We start from the raw sequence: 18136 nt of genomic DNA on the forward strand, positions 1-18136 counted from the left end.
AGACAAAGTGGAGGAAAGGACTTTGAAAAATACTCTTTTTCCTACAAGTATTGTTGGCGTCATAGGTCAGAACTGAAAAGACCTGGGGGTGGGGGAGCTACTCAGTCCCTTCAGCCCCTGAACTCCTGACAAGAAAGCTGACTGATATCCGGAGAGAGAAGTGAAGGAAACTGCTGTTCATGTGACATCTATTATTGACACAGGGTCTCTACATACTTTCTCTCAGTCAGTCCTTACAACCCTGGTGTAGAGGGGTGGAAACTGTGGCAGAGAGTTTAAACGACATGCTTCAGGGGCACCTGGGTGGCTCAGTCGGTGACTCTTGATTATGGCTCAGGTCATGATCTCACAGTTCATGGGTTCAAGCCTTGAGTGAGGCTGCTTGGGATTCTCTCTCTCTCTCTCTTTATCCCTCCCCTCTCAAAATAAATAAATAAACTTAAAAAAAAAAAAGGATAGAACCAGGTCTCCTGTCACTCCTCTCTTAGGAGTCGGGTCCACTTCTCCACTAACTGTCTCATAGTCTGCTCGGGCCACCATCTCAGAACACCACAGAACCAGAAAGCATTTCTCTCAAAGTTCTGGAGGCTACAAGTTTAAGATGAAAGTGTCAGCAGTTTGGGTTTCTCTTGAAATCTTGGTTTTCAAAAAAATTTTTTTTAATGTTTATTTTTGAAAGAGAGAGAGAGAGAGACAGAGAATGAGTGGTAGAGGGGTAGAGAGAGAGAGGGAGACACAGAATCCAAAGCAGGTTCTAGGCTCTGAGTTGTCAGCATTGGAGTTTAATGCGGGGCTCAAACCCATAGACTACAAGATCATAACCTGAGCCAAAGTCAGATGCTTAACCAACTGAGCCACCCAGGTGTCACCCGAAACCTTGGTTTTCCGATGGCTGCCTTCTCACTGTGTCCTCACATGGACTCTGCTGGGCAAGAATCCCTGGGGTCACTCTCTGTGTACAAATCTTATCTTATAGGACCCCATCAGATTGGATTAGGGCCCACCCTCATTTTAACTTAATTACCTCCTTAAAGGTCTTATTTCCAAATAGTCATGGAGTGAGAAACTGGGGTAAGAGCTTCAACATATGGATTTTGGGGAACATAATTCAGCCATAACACTAACATTAACCATAATATATTCTAGTGTCCCAACTGAATATGAATTTTTAGCAACTTCAGAATCAGCTGAGATTCCTACCTGATAATCCACATAGCAATTTTAATTGATTACTTTCGCAAAGCCATCAGACAAAGTGACTGATGGCTAACTCAGGGACTAGCTTATTCTGTTTCAATGTGAATATAAGGATCTTCTTGGCTCCTTCCTCTAGCTGCTTCCTCTTCTCTGTCCTACTGAAACTCTGACTCAGTCAGCGGAAATCTGATACCTCTATGACCCATACCTTTTTTGTGGGTATAGAAGGGAGGGAAGAAACTATAGTAGCTGCAGTTTACGGAGTCTCTTCTGTGTACCAAGTCCTCCCAGCTTATCACTGGGAGAGCTGGAATTTGCACTCAGTCCTGACACCAAAATAGGCCCCTGCTCACACTGCTCTGCTATTCCTATCCTTGCTTCCAGGCTGTAGCCCGCATGACTCCTTCTCTATGTGGCTCCCCTGCCTGGAAATACCCTGCTGCCTTTACTGCTTGGTGAACTTTGGTTTCCTTCAAAGCAACTCAAATCACCTCTTCCAGGCAGAATTAAATATCCCTCCACAAGGGTTAACCTAGACCACTGACTTTCAAAACCACATTGACCGCAACTCTCATCATAAATACGTCTTGTATCACTACCCAGTGCCAGGATACATAAACAATTAAAGTAAAACGTTCATGGAAAAATAAAGTGTGTTCTGATAGTTTTAATTATATTTCATTTAAAAAATATATACTAAGGCACCTGCCTAGCTCAGTCAGAGGAGCATCCGACTCGATCTTGGGGTTGTGAGCTGGAGCCCCACAGTTGATGTAGAGATTACTTAAAATAATCTTAAAATAAAATTTATTAAAATAAAACCCACTTAAATTGCTATCATGACCTGGTAATGAGTAAACCAATTTGAAAAACTGCCCTAGAAAATACTTTTTCTTAAAAAAAAAAAAAAAAAAGAAAGAAACTACTTTTTCTTGTTTGGACAGCTTTTCTTGCTTCACTCTTCCCTGAAAGTCTTAGTTCTTCCAGCTCATCATATAAATGCACTGGGTGGGGGGGCACCTGGGCGGCTCAGTCGGTTGAGCGTCTGGCTTCGGCTCAGGTCGTGATCTCACAGTTTGTGGGTTCGAGCCCCGGGTTGGGCTCTGTGCTGACAGCTCAGAGCCTGGAGCTTGCTTCTGATTCTGTATCTTTCTCTCTCTGACCCTCCCCTGCTCACACTGTCTCTCTCTGTCTCCCAAAAATAAATAAATAACAAACAAAAACAAAACAAAACAAAAAATAAATGCACTAGGGCCCAGTTCTTTTCTGATACTGATTCCTTAAAGGTTTCTGCTCCCTCTTGGGTTTCTATTCCAGTAAGTGGGACTTTCTATATCAGCCTGTCTGTCTCTTCAGCCGGGGGGCACCCTTTGCCCCAATTCTCTGGCAGATCTAAAAAGAGTTATTGATTTTCAGTTTAAGCAGTTACTTTTTACTTGATGTGAGGATGGAGTAATGACTTCTTTACATGCCAGACCAGAAAACAGAAATCAAAAGGCTTCTTTTAAAAATAGAAATCGGGGCACCTGGGTGGCTCAGTTGGTTGAGCACCCAGCTTCGGCTCAGGTCATGATCTTACATCTGTGCGTTCGAGCCCTGCATTGGGCTCTGTGCCAATAGCTCAGATCCTGGAGCCTGCTTTGGATTCTGTGTCTCCCTATCTCTGCCTCTCTCCTGTTTGTGCCCTGTCTCTCTCTCTCTGTCTCAAAAAATAAAAAATAAAAACAATTTAAAAAATAATAAAAATAGATATCAGTAGGGGTGCCTGGGTGGCTCAGTCAGTTAAGAATCCAAATCTTGATTTCGGCTCAGGTCATGATCTTGTGGTTTGTGAGGCTGAGCCCCGCATCAGGCTCTGTGCTGAGAATGGAGCCTTCTTGGGATTCTCTCTCTCCCTGTCTCTCTGCCTCTCCCTTGCTTGCTCTTTCTCTCTCTCTCTCAAAATAAGTAAAACAGAGAAAAAGAGACATCAAGAAATTTTTTAATTCATATGGAAATGCAAACAGTTCTTTAAAAAAAACAAAATTGAAGGATTTACGCTACCTGATTTCAAGACTTACCATAAGGATGCAATCAATAATCAAGACAGTGTGATATTGGCATGAGAATAGACATATAAATCAATGGAACAGAACAGAATCCAGAAGCAGACTCACAAATTCAATGGGTAAAGGGTATTCTTGTCAACCAATCATGCTGGAAAAACTGGACATTTCTATGGGGGATAAAAATGAACTTCAACTCATCATCTCACTTGGTAAACAAAAACTATCTCCAAATGGATCAATGACCTAAATGTAAAAACTAAAATTATAAAATCTCTATAAGACAATTTAGGTGAAAGTCTTTTGTGGCTTGGAGTAACCAGTAGCATGAACCAAAGAAGAAAAAAAATCAATAAGGTGGAATTCAGGGTCTCCTGGGTGGCTCAGTCTGTTAAGCATCTGACTCTTGATTTCAGGTCAGGTCATGATCTCTTGGTTATGAGATCGAGCCCCATGTCCAGCTCCATACTGGGATGGGTGTGGAGGCTGCTTTGGATTCTCTCTCACCCTCTCTCTCTGTTCCTCCCCTGTGCATGAGTGTGTGAGTGCATGTGATCTCTTTCTCTCTCTCTCTCAAAAAAAAAAAGGTGGAATTCATAAAAAGGAAAATGTTTTGTTTTCCAAAAGATATAAGAGAATAAAAGGACAGGGTACCTGGGTGGCTCAGTCAGTTAAGTGTCTGACTCTCACTCAGGTCATGATCTCATGATTCAGGAGTTTGAGCTTCTCATAGGGCTCTGTGCTGAAAGCTCAGAGCTTGGAGCCTGCTTTGGATTCTATATCTCCATCTCTCTCTGCCCCTTCCCACTCATGCTCTGTCTCTGTCTCAAAAATAAATAAGCATCAAAAAAAATTTTTAAGGCGATTGTATTAATAAAACCATTGTATTAACAATGTTTTTAATTTTTAATATTTCATGATGAGTTGCTAGCTTGCGGGTTTTGATAGCTGGAAGAGCCCACTCTTACCAGGGCTAACTAATTCCTAGGAATAGCAAAAAACTTGTCTGTGAGTGCGCCTTTCTTATGCAAAACAACCTATCGAAAGACATCCTCAAACCACCAACTTTACTAACTCCAAGTCATTATTTCCTTGCCTTAAATGACTCCAGAGTCACCATTATATCCCAGAGTATGCCAAAATTATTCAAAGTATCCAATCCTAAACTTGTTCAACCTTGCCTACCCTGCCTTACCCATTTCTTCTCGTGAAAACGATAATGCAGGGGTGCCTGGGTGACTCAGTCAGTTGAGCGTCCGACTTTGGCTCAGGTCATGATCTCATGGTTCATGGGTTCAAGCCTTGCGTCGAGCTCTGTGCTGACAGCTCAGAACCTGGAGTCTGCTTAAGATTCAGTGTCTCCCTCTCTTTCTGTCCCTCCCCCACTCATGCTATGTTTCTCTCTGTCTCAATAATAAATAAACATTAAAAAATTAAAAAAAAAAGAAAGGAAAGAAAACTAAATGCAGACTGTGAGCTAATTTTCTCCTTTTCTCCTGTCTCCTGATCAACTCCGGTACCACTTGTGCAGCCCTGTGTGATGTGGCAGGCCCTCCTATGGGGAATTGTAAGTAATAAAACTTCTTTTAGTGGCATTTGACCTCTCCATTTTGTCACTCCATTATCTCTCCAAATTAACTCCTGGATACAATAAAAACCACCACAGAATAGGAGAAAAACCTCACAGTACATATAACTAACTAACAATTTATATCCAGAGTCTACGAAGAACTCTTGAAAGTGAGTAATTGAAAGACAACTGAATTTGCAAAATGGGAAAAAGATTTGTACAGATACTTCACAGAAGATTTATAAAAAATGATAAAGTACATGAAAAGATGTTCAATCACCATTAACTGAAAATTAGAAATACATAATGAGATACCACTAAAATTAAAAAGATGGATAATGCCAAGCATTGGTGAGAATTTGGAATAGTTGAAACTGTTGGTTTTACATGTTGATAGGCATGTAAAATGGTAAAACCACTTTGAAAAAGAGTTTGGCACCATCTATAAAATTAACATACACTTAGGGCTAGGGCACGTGGGTGGCTCAGTTAAGCACCTGACTTTGGCTCAGATCATGATCTTATGGTTTGTGAATTTGAGACCCAAAGCAGGCTCTCTGCTGTCAGAGTAGAGCCTGATTCAGATCCTCTGTCTCCCTCTCTCTGCTCTTCCACCCACTCTCCCATGCATTCTTTCTCTGTCTCAAAAAATAAGCATAAAAAATTTAACATACACTTACCATATGACCCAGAAATTCTACTTCTAGGTATTTATCCAAGAGAAATGAAAACATATATCCATAAAGATAGTTGTATATGAATGTTCATAGTAGCTTCATTCATTATATCCACAAACTGGAAACAAATCAAATGCCAATCAATCGAAATGATAAATAAATTGATCTATTTATACAATGGAATACTGCTCAATCAAAAAAGGACTTAACTACCAATACATGTAAACAAGGCAAATCTCAAAAACATGATGGCAAGTGAAAGGAACCAGACACAAGAGAATACACTACAGTTTTCCATTTATATGACTCTCTAGAACAGGTGAAACTAATTTATAGAACCAATTAAAGAAATTGATCAGTGGTTGCTTTGATGAGGAATAGGAGGGATGGTTTATACTAGGAAACTTTCTGCAGTGATGGAAATAGTCTAAATTTCGACTGGGGTATTATTGACTTTGGTGTGTACATTTGTCAAAGCGTCTTGCATTGGGGGCGCCTGGGTGGCTCAGTCAGTTAAGCCTCCAGCTTCAGCTCAGGTCAGATCTCACGTTCGTGGGTTTGAGCCCCGTGTTGGGCTCTGTGCAGACAGCTAGCTGAGAGCCTGGAGCCTGCTTCCGGTTCTGTGTCTCCTTCTCTCTCTTGACCCTCCTCCTCTCATGCTCTGTCTCCTCTATATCATAAATAAATAAAAAACATTTTTAAAAAATTAAAAAAAAAGCTTCTTGCATTGGACTGTAGTTCTTGTATCATATATAATTATGTCTTAACATAATACAATAATATATACATATGCATGTATACAAGGAAATGCATACAAATGTATGTACCCATTATTATATAATTATTATTTACATATAATAAAATAATATATACATACAACTATATAATATAATGATACAAATATAGTATATATATGTACCATATATATGAAATTATACTTTAATGAGGTTGATTTTTTGGTTTGTTGTTTTGTTTGAGAGAGAGAGAGAGAGAGAGAGAGAGCGAGAGAGCATGTAAGCAGGGGAGAGGGGCAGAGGGAGAGAGAGAGAAAATTGAGTCTGGGGTCATGACCTGAGCCCAAATCAAGAATCTGAGCCACCCAGGAGCCCCAATGAGGTTGATTTTTAAAATGAAGCATTTTAAGGGCACCTGGCTAGCTCAGTGAGAAGACCATGCGACACTTGATCTCAGGGTTTTGAGTTCAAGCCCCACATTGGGTGTAGAATTTACTGAAACAGACAAACAAACATATATAAATAAATAAAATGAATCAGTTTAAAACTGATTAGAAAGGTCTGAAAACACAGAGTAAATTTAAAAAAAGATGTCAAACATTATGTTTAGTGTGTCTTTATTTGGTGTGGGGAAAAATAAGTATAAAAGTGACAATGGTTGCTGTCTGATAGCTTTTGGTTCTGTTTTATTAATTTTACAGAATAAGCAGTTTTACAAAAAGAAAGGGACGATACTAGAATCATCTTTGACCTGTGCATTTGGAAATAATATTATCTACTGAGATACAGAAAAGTCAAAATCTTTTTTTCAAAACAAGTAAGTATACCAGAAATAAAATTCGCTTGGTTAGATAGTGTGCCACCGAATACTGATGATAATGAATGGAAAATCAATTTGTGTCTTCTCCTGAAATTTGTGGAATTCCCAATAAAGATTCTGTGGTTTTGAGAATTCAGTCACAAACATGGCAGCCCATGATAACAGGCACAACCCCATATAGAAGAGGATTTACACACAAGAATCATCGGGTGTATGTCTTAAAATATTGGTCCCTTCCCCTGTTCAGCTGCATCCTTCCAGCCAGATAGCAAAGAGCTACACCTGTCAAGATCACTGTGAAGAAATATGGTGTGGGTCGAAGTGGCAAACAAAATATAACTCTTTCCACTTTGAAGACTGGATGTAGACCTGTGCTATCCAATGTGGTAGCCATTAGTCACATGTATCTATTTAAATGTGAATATAAATTAAATATAAATAAAATTTAAAATTCAGTTCACAGTTGGGCTAGCCACATTTCAAGTACTCAATAGCTACCTGTGGCTAGTGGCTACTCTAGTGGCCGGTGCAAACCGAGGACTTGCCCATCATCTCAGAAACTTGGATTGTACGGCACTGGCCTAGATAGAGTCTGATAAGAATGAGTACTGAATGAATGAATAAATGAGTGAATAAGTAGCAGTGTTGTCAACTAATTACTTGATAAAAACGGATATGGTAGCACACACGGGGGAGATATACCATGGTAAAATATAAGAAAATCTGGCAGTTACATAGTAGTGTACTTTTCAAATTTTAAAACATTTTTATATATGTGACTTATGTGACTTTATTCAATCTTTCTCATGAGTCTTCCAAATAGAGAAGGTATCAGTGTCTTAATTTTATCCCTGAAGAAATTTTAGTCTCCAACAGGCTAGCCTTGGGATGCCTGGGTGGCTCAGTTGGTTAAGTGTTTGACTGGCTCAGGTCATGATCTCATCATGATCTGATGGTTTGTGGGTTTGAGCCCCATGTCGTGCTCTTTGTTAACAGCTCAGAGCCTGGAGCCTGTTTCAGATTCTGTGTCTCCCTCTCTCTCTCTGTCCCTTCCCCACTTGTGCTCAATCTTTTAAAAATAAATACACATTAAAAAAAAAAAAAAGGCTAGCCTTGGACCTTTCATAGTCTCTAGGCCTCTCTGAGGTGACATTTCTTTGGCTACCAAATGATGAGCCTGGCTAGACTCAGACTCAGGAGTCTTCTCCATAGGGATGATGTAGAGGCCAAGAAGCCAGATGAGACCCCAGAGGGAGAGAGGTAAGACTTGCTGACAGGACATGTGCACTGTCATGTGGTGCCATTTGAGCTGAGGTGAGTGGTAGAAGCTGAGACAAACAGAAAGAGAAGCTGGGTGAGACCCTGGGGATCGCAGTGAGAGCCAGACAGTGCCTTTCAGACCAGAGAGGTCTCAGGGGTCTTCAGGAGGGGCACATCATTTGCATGAATTGAGCTTAAGACCTGAAAAGCAGGAGCAGCCTAGCACAGGAAGAAACCTAGTGCAGACAGCATCCAAGAGTGAAAAGCCAGGGAGACATTTCTCCAAGCTGTGAAGGGCTGCCTGGGTGCAGAGTGGTCTGTGTCTGAGAGTTAGATCTTGGAGAGGTGGAGACAGAAGTGACACAGCTTCTCCAGGAACATGGGGAGGTGCCAGAGCTCATGCCTGGTACAGACAACTGTTTTGCATGGACACTCTACAGAAAAGAGCAAGTTCTACGGGAGATAAAATGTACTATTCATTTGAGTGCTGAGAGCAGAATCATTGGCTAAAAACAGTAGCTAACATGTACTGAGCTATTCCTTTGTATGAGATATTATACAGGAATTCTCGTAACTTCTTAAGTTCAATCAATACTATTCCCAACTCCAATGTAACAGGTAAGCAACCAGTGCTGGAGTAGAGATGGTTCTTACTATTTATTTAATGAGACCTGATTGTTGAATTTTCATAATTTTTGTTGGCCAGCTGATATATAGCTTGAAATCAGCCATACTGAAAATATTTTTAACATGGAGATTGGCGAAATGCTACAAATTAGGGCCTTAACCCCCAGAGACCAAGTGTGTTCTATGGGTATATATCTATATCTATTTTAGAAATAGATTCTTTATTGTTTATTTATTTTTGAGGGAGAGCAAGAGACAGTGTGAGCAAGGGAAGGGCAGAGAGAAAGGGGGACATAGAATCCCAAGCAGACTCCAGGATCTGAGCTGTCAGCACAGAGCCTGACACAGGGCTCGGCCCACAAACTGTGAGGTCATGACCTGAGCCACAGTGAGATGGTTAACCGACCAAGCCACCCAGGTGCCCCAAGTGTGTTCAGTATTTAGCAGCACAGCACTGAAGGGGCTCAGAGAGGTTTAGCAACTTGCCAACGTTACACAGATGGTAGCAACGAGCAGATAGATCCTAGGCCAGTTTCATTATTTTAAAGCCCACAGTCTTACCACTATGACCTCCATAGAGACCCTTTTATATTGGGGCACAAGACTACTTCATGACCAAAGAAACACCATGTTGCTCAATAAAAACTCCAGGATTAAAGATGAGGGCTTTGCAGAGCTTTTCTTGTGGGCTTGGAATTCAAGCATTTGACATTTCCATAGCTCAAGGTGGGTCTGGTGGCGGGGAGGGGAATGCATGACCCAACTGCTCCCTCAACAGGATGCTGAGGTGTACATTTTACATCAATAAATAAATGTGCATATTTCCCCCATCTCCGCAGTGAATTTCATAAAGGAGAATAGTCAAGACCTCATTCAAAGGATGGGAATGACTGTTATAAAGCAAATTGTGGATGAGCTATTTGCATGGAATATTCTGAATTACGAAGATGTGTCATTTACTGTGAGAAGGTTGAGCAGGACGCTGCAAGAGGGATCATTCAGATGATACTGAAGAAGGGTTCAGAATCCTGTGACTTCTTTCTCAAATCCCTTGAAAAGTGGAACTATCCTCTGTTTCAGGACTTGAATGGACCAAGTAAGTATCAACTTTCTTGTATCTGTTCTACAAATAGAATAAACCATGAAGAAGACCCATAATGCCCATGAGAGAACCTTTTTCTATCACTGGGTAGTAAGTTTTGATTCTGTGAAGGAAAAGCTCAGACACTCAGAAAATAACTCCCATTAGATCACTTGTTGGTGAAGTCAAATAAGTAAAGCCAGGGTCAGGGACCTAAGGATTTAGTATACACTCATTTCAAAATCAAACTGGATAATGAAGGCACTTAAGTTAATGCAGCCATGGTCTTGACATTCCTTAGTCCAATGCAGAACCATTATTTTTAATAATATTGTCATTAAATAATCACTTGTATTTTGTCTTAGGATAGATTTTAATCAAGGTTAAGGCTTGATCTGGGGAAAGTTGCCCCTAACCATCCCTCATGGCCATATCCCCAGTATTCTCACACACTTTCAAACTTAACCCAAACACAGGCTCCCATTTCCAATTGGCTGCTACAAAGACTATGTGGTGGAAACAAGGAAACAGAGGCAAAAGGGGAAGAGCTGGAACCCTTTGTGCCAGCTCAGACCTGGGGAAGGAAAGTAAAGTCACCAATGGGAGATTCCCAACATAAATCCCTCTTCATCCTCCTGAAACCTTAAGTTTTGGGGAGACACAGAATTGGGTCCTCTAACCTTACCTCTTTTCTAAAGGTCTTTCTCGGCAGATGTCAGAAGAAGTCTTAGATGATTTGGCTCAGAATTTAAAGTATTTATATGGCACTCCATCTTTTCTGAACTTATATCCCCTGGGTGAAGACTTTGACATTATTTTTAATTTGAAAAGCACCTTCACAGAACCTGTTCTCTGGAGGAAGGACCATCACCATCACCGATTAGAGCAGCTGACCCTGGATGGTCTGCTAGACACTCTTCAGAGCCCCTGTATCATTGAGGGGGAATCGGGAAAAGGGAAGTCCACTCTGATGCAGCAAATTGCCATGCTTTGGGCTTCTGGAAAGTGTGTGGCTCTCACCAAATTCAAATTAGTCTTCTTTGTCCGCCTGAGCAGGGCCCAGGGTGGGCTCTTTGAAACTCTGTGTGATCAACTCCTTGATATACCCGACACCATCGTGGCCATGCTGCTGAAGCTACGGCAGAGGGTTCTCTTTCTCCTCGATGGCTACAATGAATTCAAGGCCCAGAAATGCCCAGAGATCGAAGCCCTCATAAAAGAGAACCACCGTTTCAAGAGTATGGTCATTGTCACCACCACCACTGAGTGCCTGAGACACATCAGGCAGTTTGGTGCCCTGACTGCTGAGGTAGGGGATTTGACAGAGGACAGTGCCCAGACTCTCATCCGAAAAGTGCTGATGAAGGAGCATGCTGAAGGCTTGTTGCTCCAAATTGGGAAATCCAGATGCTTGAGGAACCTGATGAAGACCCCTCTCTTTGTGGTCATCACTTGTGTAATCCAGATGGGGGAAAGTGAGTTCCACTCCCACACACAAACTACACTGTTCTGCACCTTCTATGACCTGCTGATACAGAAAAGCAAGTACAAACTTAAAGGGGTGGCTGGAGATGACTTCACTCAGAGCCTGAACCACTGTGGAGACCTAGCTCTGGAGGGCGTGTTCTCCCACAGGTTTGATTTCCAACTGGAGGACATGTCCAGTGTGAATGAGGACATCCTGCTGAGCACTGGATTCCGCTGTAAATACACAGCTCAACGGTTCAAGCCAAAGTATAAATTCTTTCATAACTCATTCCAGGAGTACATAGCAGGACGCAGACTCAGCAATTTGCTGAAGTCTCAAGAGCCAGAGGAGGTGACCAAGGGGAAAAGTTACTTGCAGAAAATGGTTTTCATTTCAGACATTACATCCAAGTACAGCAACCTGCTCCTGTACACGTGCGGGTCATCTACTGAAGCCACCAGGACCGTTCTGGAACACCTTGCAGCGGTGTGTCAACATGGCAGCCTCCGTGGGCTCTCCATCACCCACAAGCCTCTCTGGAAGCAGGAGTCTGTGCAAAATGTGAAAAACACCACCGTGCAAGATACTCTGAAAGCCATAAACATCAATTCCTTTACGAAGTGTGGCATTAATCTATTCCATGAGTGTATATCCAAATCAGACCTGAGTAAAGAATTTGAAGCTTTCTTCTGTGGCAAAAGCTTATATATCAACTCAGAGAACATCCCCGATTACTTATTTGACTTCTTTGAACACTTGCCTAATTGTGCAAGTGCTCTGGACTTCATTAAACTAGACTTCTACGGAGAAGCTACGGCTTCGAGGGAGAAGACCACAGAAGACACAAGCAGGACTCAGGAAGGGTCCTCAGAAACTTACATTCCCAGCAGGGCTGTGTCTTTGTTCTTCAACTGGAAGCAGGAATTCAAGACTCTGGAGGTCACACTCCGGGACTTCAGCAAGTTGAATAAACAAGATATCAAATATCTGGGAAAGATATTCAGTTCTGCTACAAACCTCAGACTGTGCATTAAGAGGTGTGCTGGCGTGGCCGGAAGCTTTAGTTTGGTCCTCCCCACCTGCAAGAACATTTATTCTCTCATCATGGAAGCCAGTCCCCTCACCATAGAAGAGGAGCAGCACATCACATCTGTGACAAACCTGAAAACCTTGAGTATTCAGGACCTACAGACCCCACGGCTGCCAGGTATTACAAACATCAGCAGTTTAAGCTATAACCCAGCCTGTCTGGGCACCATAGACATTTTAGATATCATACAGTTTTGCTTTAAATTTTCTAATAGTTTTTTTATTTAAAAATTTTTTAATTTCTATTTATTTTTGAAAGAGAGAGAGAGAGAGCATGAGCAAGGGAAAGGCAGAGAGAGAGAGAGAGAGAGAGAGAGAGAGAGAGAATCCAAAGCAGGCTCCAAGCTCTGAGCTGTCGGCACAGAGCCTGACCTGGGGCTCGAACTTACAAACCACAAAATCACGACCTGACCTGTAGTTGAACGTTTAACCAACTGAGCCACCCAGGTGCCCCTAAATTTTCTAACAGTTTCAACCAGATGTCAGGACTTGGAAGAGAGATCTGAGAGAGAGAGGTCCATGAGCAGGAAGACTGTCATATGGGGAGGACCTAGGGAAGATTACTAGAGCTGAAGCTAAACGGTCTGAGTGGCAATATAGTTTATATGGTAGAGTGTGTGTGTGTAGGAGGTGGCTTAAGCTCATCTTCACTGACCTCCCCCCCTTCTCAGCATCTCCATCTCCACCCAGTGCCCACTCCTTCCCTGCCAAATGGCACCCCTCCCCACTTCAAGTCTGGGAGGAAATCCAGCCCATAGACTCGTCACCTACAGGAGCTGGTAGCTAACTGTGTTACTGGATTCTCATCCAGGAGATTGCAGCATATACCCAACCCCCTCACCCTGATGCCAAGTATCGTTAATTTTGAAAAAAAGATTGTGGGAACAGATTTTGTCTAACATGAAGAAATTTCAAATCTCAAGCAATCTTTCTGAGTAAAGGGGAATTTCCCCCAAATGCAAAATAGTATAAAGGTGAACGTCTGTCTGACCTGTGTAGACCAGCCCTGCTGCCTGGAGTAGGGGCTGCTGTGCAGTGTGAAGCTACGAGCTGGCAGGAGGCTTGCTCTACTTGGATGCGGTCCAAGATTGCTTTTCATTCACAGTAGATTTCCCATCAAGCTCTGCCTCATTTGTCACTCTGTAAAGGACATTTTGTCTCACTTTAAAAACCTAGAATCTGGGTGCCTGGGTGGCTCAGTTGATTAAGCGTCTGACTCTTGATTTCCACTACTGGTTCACGGAATTGAGCCTTGGGTGGGGCTCTGAGCTAAGAGTGTGGAGTCTGCTTAGGATTCTCTCTCCTTCTCTCTGCCCCTCCCCCTCTCTCGATAAATAAACATTTAAAAAAATCTAGAATCTTTTGCACAGATAATGTTTGCAACCTCTACTCGATACAGGAATCCCTTCCATAAGATTCCACATGGGAACCAGGACTTCATTTAGACCACCCTCTGTGTCAGGAAGCTCACCAACTCCTCTTCATGGCTATTCCTTTGTGCTTATCTTGCAAACAGGTCGCCTCTGTGTTGAATTTAGCCTATGTTTTACCTACAGTTCTCTTTTTAATGTTTGCCAATATTTTGTACTTAGTTTTTAAAATTTATTTTTTGAGTACTATATTCACATGATCCAAAGTATAAAACACTCTACAGTGAAGCCACCTTCCCTTGTGCATCCTCTAACCATGACCCTTCTGCCTGGAGTTCCCAGTATTTTGAAATTGGGAGACTGTGTGTGAAAATACAGGTTACCCACTTCTCTTGAAAACTGTGGTCTGGCAAAGGCAGGCCCACATCTTTACTTGCTAACAGTTGGCTAGAGGTTCGTGAACTGCGCCTGCGCCCTTTGGACAAGATACATAATCTCCATGTGGGCACAGTGCCCACCTGTTCTACTTCTTGGAGTAACATATTCCTGGCCCTTTTTGACATTTGAGTTTGTAATCAACACTCATTCTTTCTTATAGCTAAATATTCAGGTCCCTGACATTTCTACCCAAGGTTGATTTCTGTTTTTGCCTTCCATATCTCTTCAGAATCTTCCTAGTTCATCCCTTTCTTTGCTGAACAGTCTTACACTATATGGACATGGACCAGCTTATCCCATCACCTCTGAAAGACAGTTAGGTTATTTCCTGTTTGGGCAATTATAAACAGAGCTACTATAAATGTTTGTAGGCAAGTTTTTGTGTGAAAATATGTTTTCAAATCACTTAGGTAAATACCTAGGAGTGGGATTGCTAAGCCATATGATAAGTGCTTGTTTGACTTTTTTTTTTAAGTTTATTTATTTTCAGAGAGAGAGAGAGAGAGAGAGAGAGAGAGAGAGAGAGAGAGCAAGCGAGCATGAATGGGGGAGGAGCAGGGAAAGAGAACCCCAAGCAGGCTCCACAGCGTCAGCGCAGAAACTGATGTGCATCTTGAACTCACAACCCGATCATGACCTGAGCAGAAATCAAGAGTCAGATGCTTAACCCACTGAGCCACCCAGGCATCCCAAACTATTTTTAAATGTTTATTTACTTTTGAGAGAGAACGCAAGCAAGGGAGAGGCACAGAGAGAGGGTGACAGAGGATCTGAAGCAGGTCCTGTGCTGACATCACCAAGCCTGATGTGGGGCTCAAACTCACGATCACAACCTGAGCCAAAGTCAGACGCTCAACTGACTGAACCACCCAAGTTGCACCTAGTGGTTTAGGTTTAACTTTTTAAGAAAGTTCCAAGCTATTTTCCAGTTTGTACCAATGTACATTTCCAATAGCAATATATGACAGTTTGAGCTGCTCTGCATTCTCACTAGCACTTACTATCCTTTATGTTTCTCTTTTTTATTTTCTTCATTCTACAATTGCCTTACAATAAGAAAAAAAAACAGACAACACCAAGTGCTGACCAGGATATGGAGCAACTGGAACTCTGGGTGTAGTGTTATTTCATCATACTTAGCTAATAAAATAGAAAATTTTTATGGGCTTTTTGCCAACTATTTACCTCTTTGGCCAAGTATCTATGTTTTCATCCATCTGTTAATTAGGTAATTCATCTTCTTAATGTTGAGTTTTGTCCTTTGTCAGGTAAGTGATTTGAAAATATTTTCTCCCAATCTGTAGCTAGTCTTTGCATTCTCTTAAGGGTATCTTTCATAGAACAAAAATTTTAGATTTTAGCTGCAGTCTATTCTTTTTTGTTTTTTACAAATCAAGCTTTTGGTGTCATGTCTAAAAACTTTTTGCCTACCCCCAGTTCATGAAGATTTTCTGTCTTTTTTTCTTAAAGCTTTACATTTACATTTATGATCCACTTGGGTTAATGTTTATATAAAATATAATATTTAGATCAAGGTTCATTTTTCTTGCATATGGATATCCAGCTGTTCTATTCATTGAAATGACTATTCTTTCATGTTTGAACTGCCTTTGTACTTTTGTCCAAAATCAATGGGCTGTAATTATTTTGGGTGTGTTTCTGGACTCTCTTGTCCTATTGATTCATCATTAGCCAAACCCTTGTCTATTCCTGGCTAATTAAATCTTGTCTTAATAACTGTAGCTTTATAGGATGTCATAAAATTGAGTAGTGTTGTTTTTACAACTTTATTATTTTTCAGAATTTTTTTTAATATTCTGGATCCTTTGGCTTTCACATTGTTTATATAATCAAAAACTTCCTGACACCTTGGTTGGAATTATACTAAATCTATCGACCATTTTAGGGAGAACTGATATTTTTATTTTGTTGAATCTTTCAATCCATGTGAATGGTTTCTCTTTCCATTTATTTAGATTTTCTTTTATTTCTTTTATCATAATTTGTAGTTTCATCATGTTCATCCTGCATATGTTTTATGAGATTTATACCTAACTTTTTGGTTCTTTTGGAGTTACTATAAATGAAATTTTAAAAATTGGTTGCCAATTATTTATTGCTACTATATAGAAATGCAATAGATTTTTATGTATCAATCTTATATAGTCTACACATTTGCTAAACTCACTTCATGTCTCTTCCAAAAAGAACAGGTTTATTTCTTCCTTTCCAATTTGTTTTTATTTTATTCTCTTGCCTTATTGCACTGATTGTGACTTTCAGTGCAATGTTGAATACGTGGGGTGAGAGTGAACATCCTCTCTTGTTCCTGATGTTAGCAACAAAGCATTCAGACTTTCACCATTAAGTATGATGTCAACTGTAGTTTTTTTGTAGAGGACTTTAATCAGGCTGAGGAAGTTTCCTTCTATTCCTAGGTTGCTGAGAATTATTATGGATGGATGTCAGATGATGTCAATTTTTTTTTCTGCATCAACATACTTGACTATGTAGTTTTTCTTCTTTAGATTAATACAGTGAATTATTTGGACTGGTATCCAAATATTGAAACAGCTCTGCATTCCCAGTTGGAAGCTCACTTGGAGGTCATATAATATTCTCCTTATATCTGGTTGAATTGTTTAGTAATATTTTGTTGAGGATTTTGTTTCTATGTTCATGAATAATACTTGTCTAAAGATTTCTTCTCTTGGTCTGAGATTTGTATCATTTAATGATAGCATCATGAAAACTTTAGATGTCTATTATTAAATTTCCAAATACTTGACGATTTCCATGTTATCTTTCTGTTATTATTTTCTACTCTTATTCCATTATATTTGGAGAAAATGCTTTTAGCTAAAGAGGATGCCCATCTCTGACCAAAAAGACAAAACCAAAAGATTCTTGTGTCAATTTCATGAGCATTTCTTGCCCATGGAGACAACTAACATTTTTTGATTGGTAATAAAAATCTAGTAGTAAATGACAAATGAACATAGTCAATCATTTTTCTTTTGACAGGGGGCCTGACTGACAGCTTGGGTAATTTGAAGAATCTTACAAAGATCATACTATCCAACATTAAGATGAATGAGGAAGATGCTATAAAATTAGGTCAGATTTTTATTTTCCTTAATATTTTTATTAATGTAAGTTTGATAATAAGAACAGTTAACTTGAGGATCCTAGATACTGGCTGTGTCTGTCTGAGGCAAGCATGCCTTTATGTACTTGTGATTACATCGATTTTCTAGACGTTTTCCTCTACTGCCATTCCAATCCTTCAGCACCATTTTATGTAAATTGTATACCCCTAGACTGTAATGCTTTTGGTAACAGAAGCCATGATATGTTTTTATCTTCCTGGATGATTGACTATGTTTATATTTGAAACACAGAAACAATATAAAAAAGTTTATACTGTGGTTTCATAATTAAATAAAGCTTTGTAAATGGAATGGAATGCAAGAAGGAATGTGGATCAAGAAAACTTAATACAAGCAGAAAGTGTGGTTTGTCATGGGGAGCCAGACTCTCCAGGACAGGGAGGACTCACATTGAAGCTGTTTTCCTCCAATGTCCCTGCTTTCCACTCCCTCCCCCATGGTCTTTTTCCCCCCCACGGTTTGAGCTCTCAGTGGAAAAAATGGCTGCCCTTTTTCCATTACACAGACTATATGAAAATAATCAGATTAATTCAATGTTTAGTAAACATCTGTTGCATGCCTATAACTTACTCAGACTACTGGAGCTGGAA

General features: G+C 40.5%; 1 protein-coding gene across 1 annotated transcript in view; it reads left to right on the forward strand.

The window, feature by feature from the left end:
- NLRC4 (NLR family CARD domain containing 4) overlaps positions 1 to 18136 on the forward strand; it is a 39539-nt gene that overhangs the window by 392 nt on the left and 21011 nt on the right. The window contains 6 exon segments of the mRNA XM_029937984.1: positions 4774 to 4809; positions 6925 to 7040; positions 9770 to 9880; positions 9883 to 10026; positions 10710 to 12686; positions 17401 to 17493. Of these exon segments, the coding sequence (XP_029793844.1) occupies position 7040; positions 9770 to 9880; positions 9883 to 10026; positions 10710 to 12686; positions 17401 to 17493 (2326 nt within the window). The 5' untranslated portion in view covers positions 4774 to 4809; positions 6925 to 7039.

Source organism: Suricata suricatta, chromosome 4, assembly GCF_006229205.1.
Source record: "Suricata suricatta isolate VVHF042 chromosome 4, meerkat_22Aug2017_6uvM2_HiC, whole genome shotgun sequence".
In the NCBI taxonomy this organism is placed as follows: Eukaryota; Metazoa; Chordata; class Mammalia; order Carnivora; family Herpestidae; genus Suricata; species Suricata suricatta.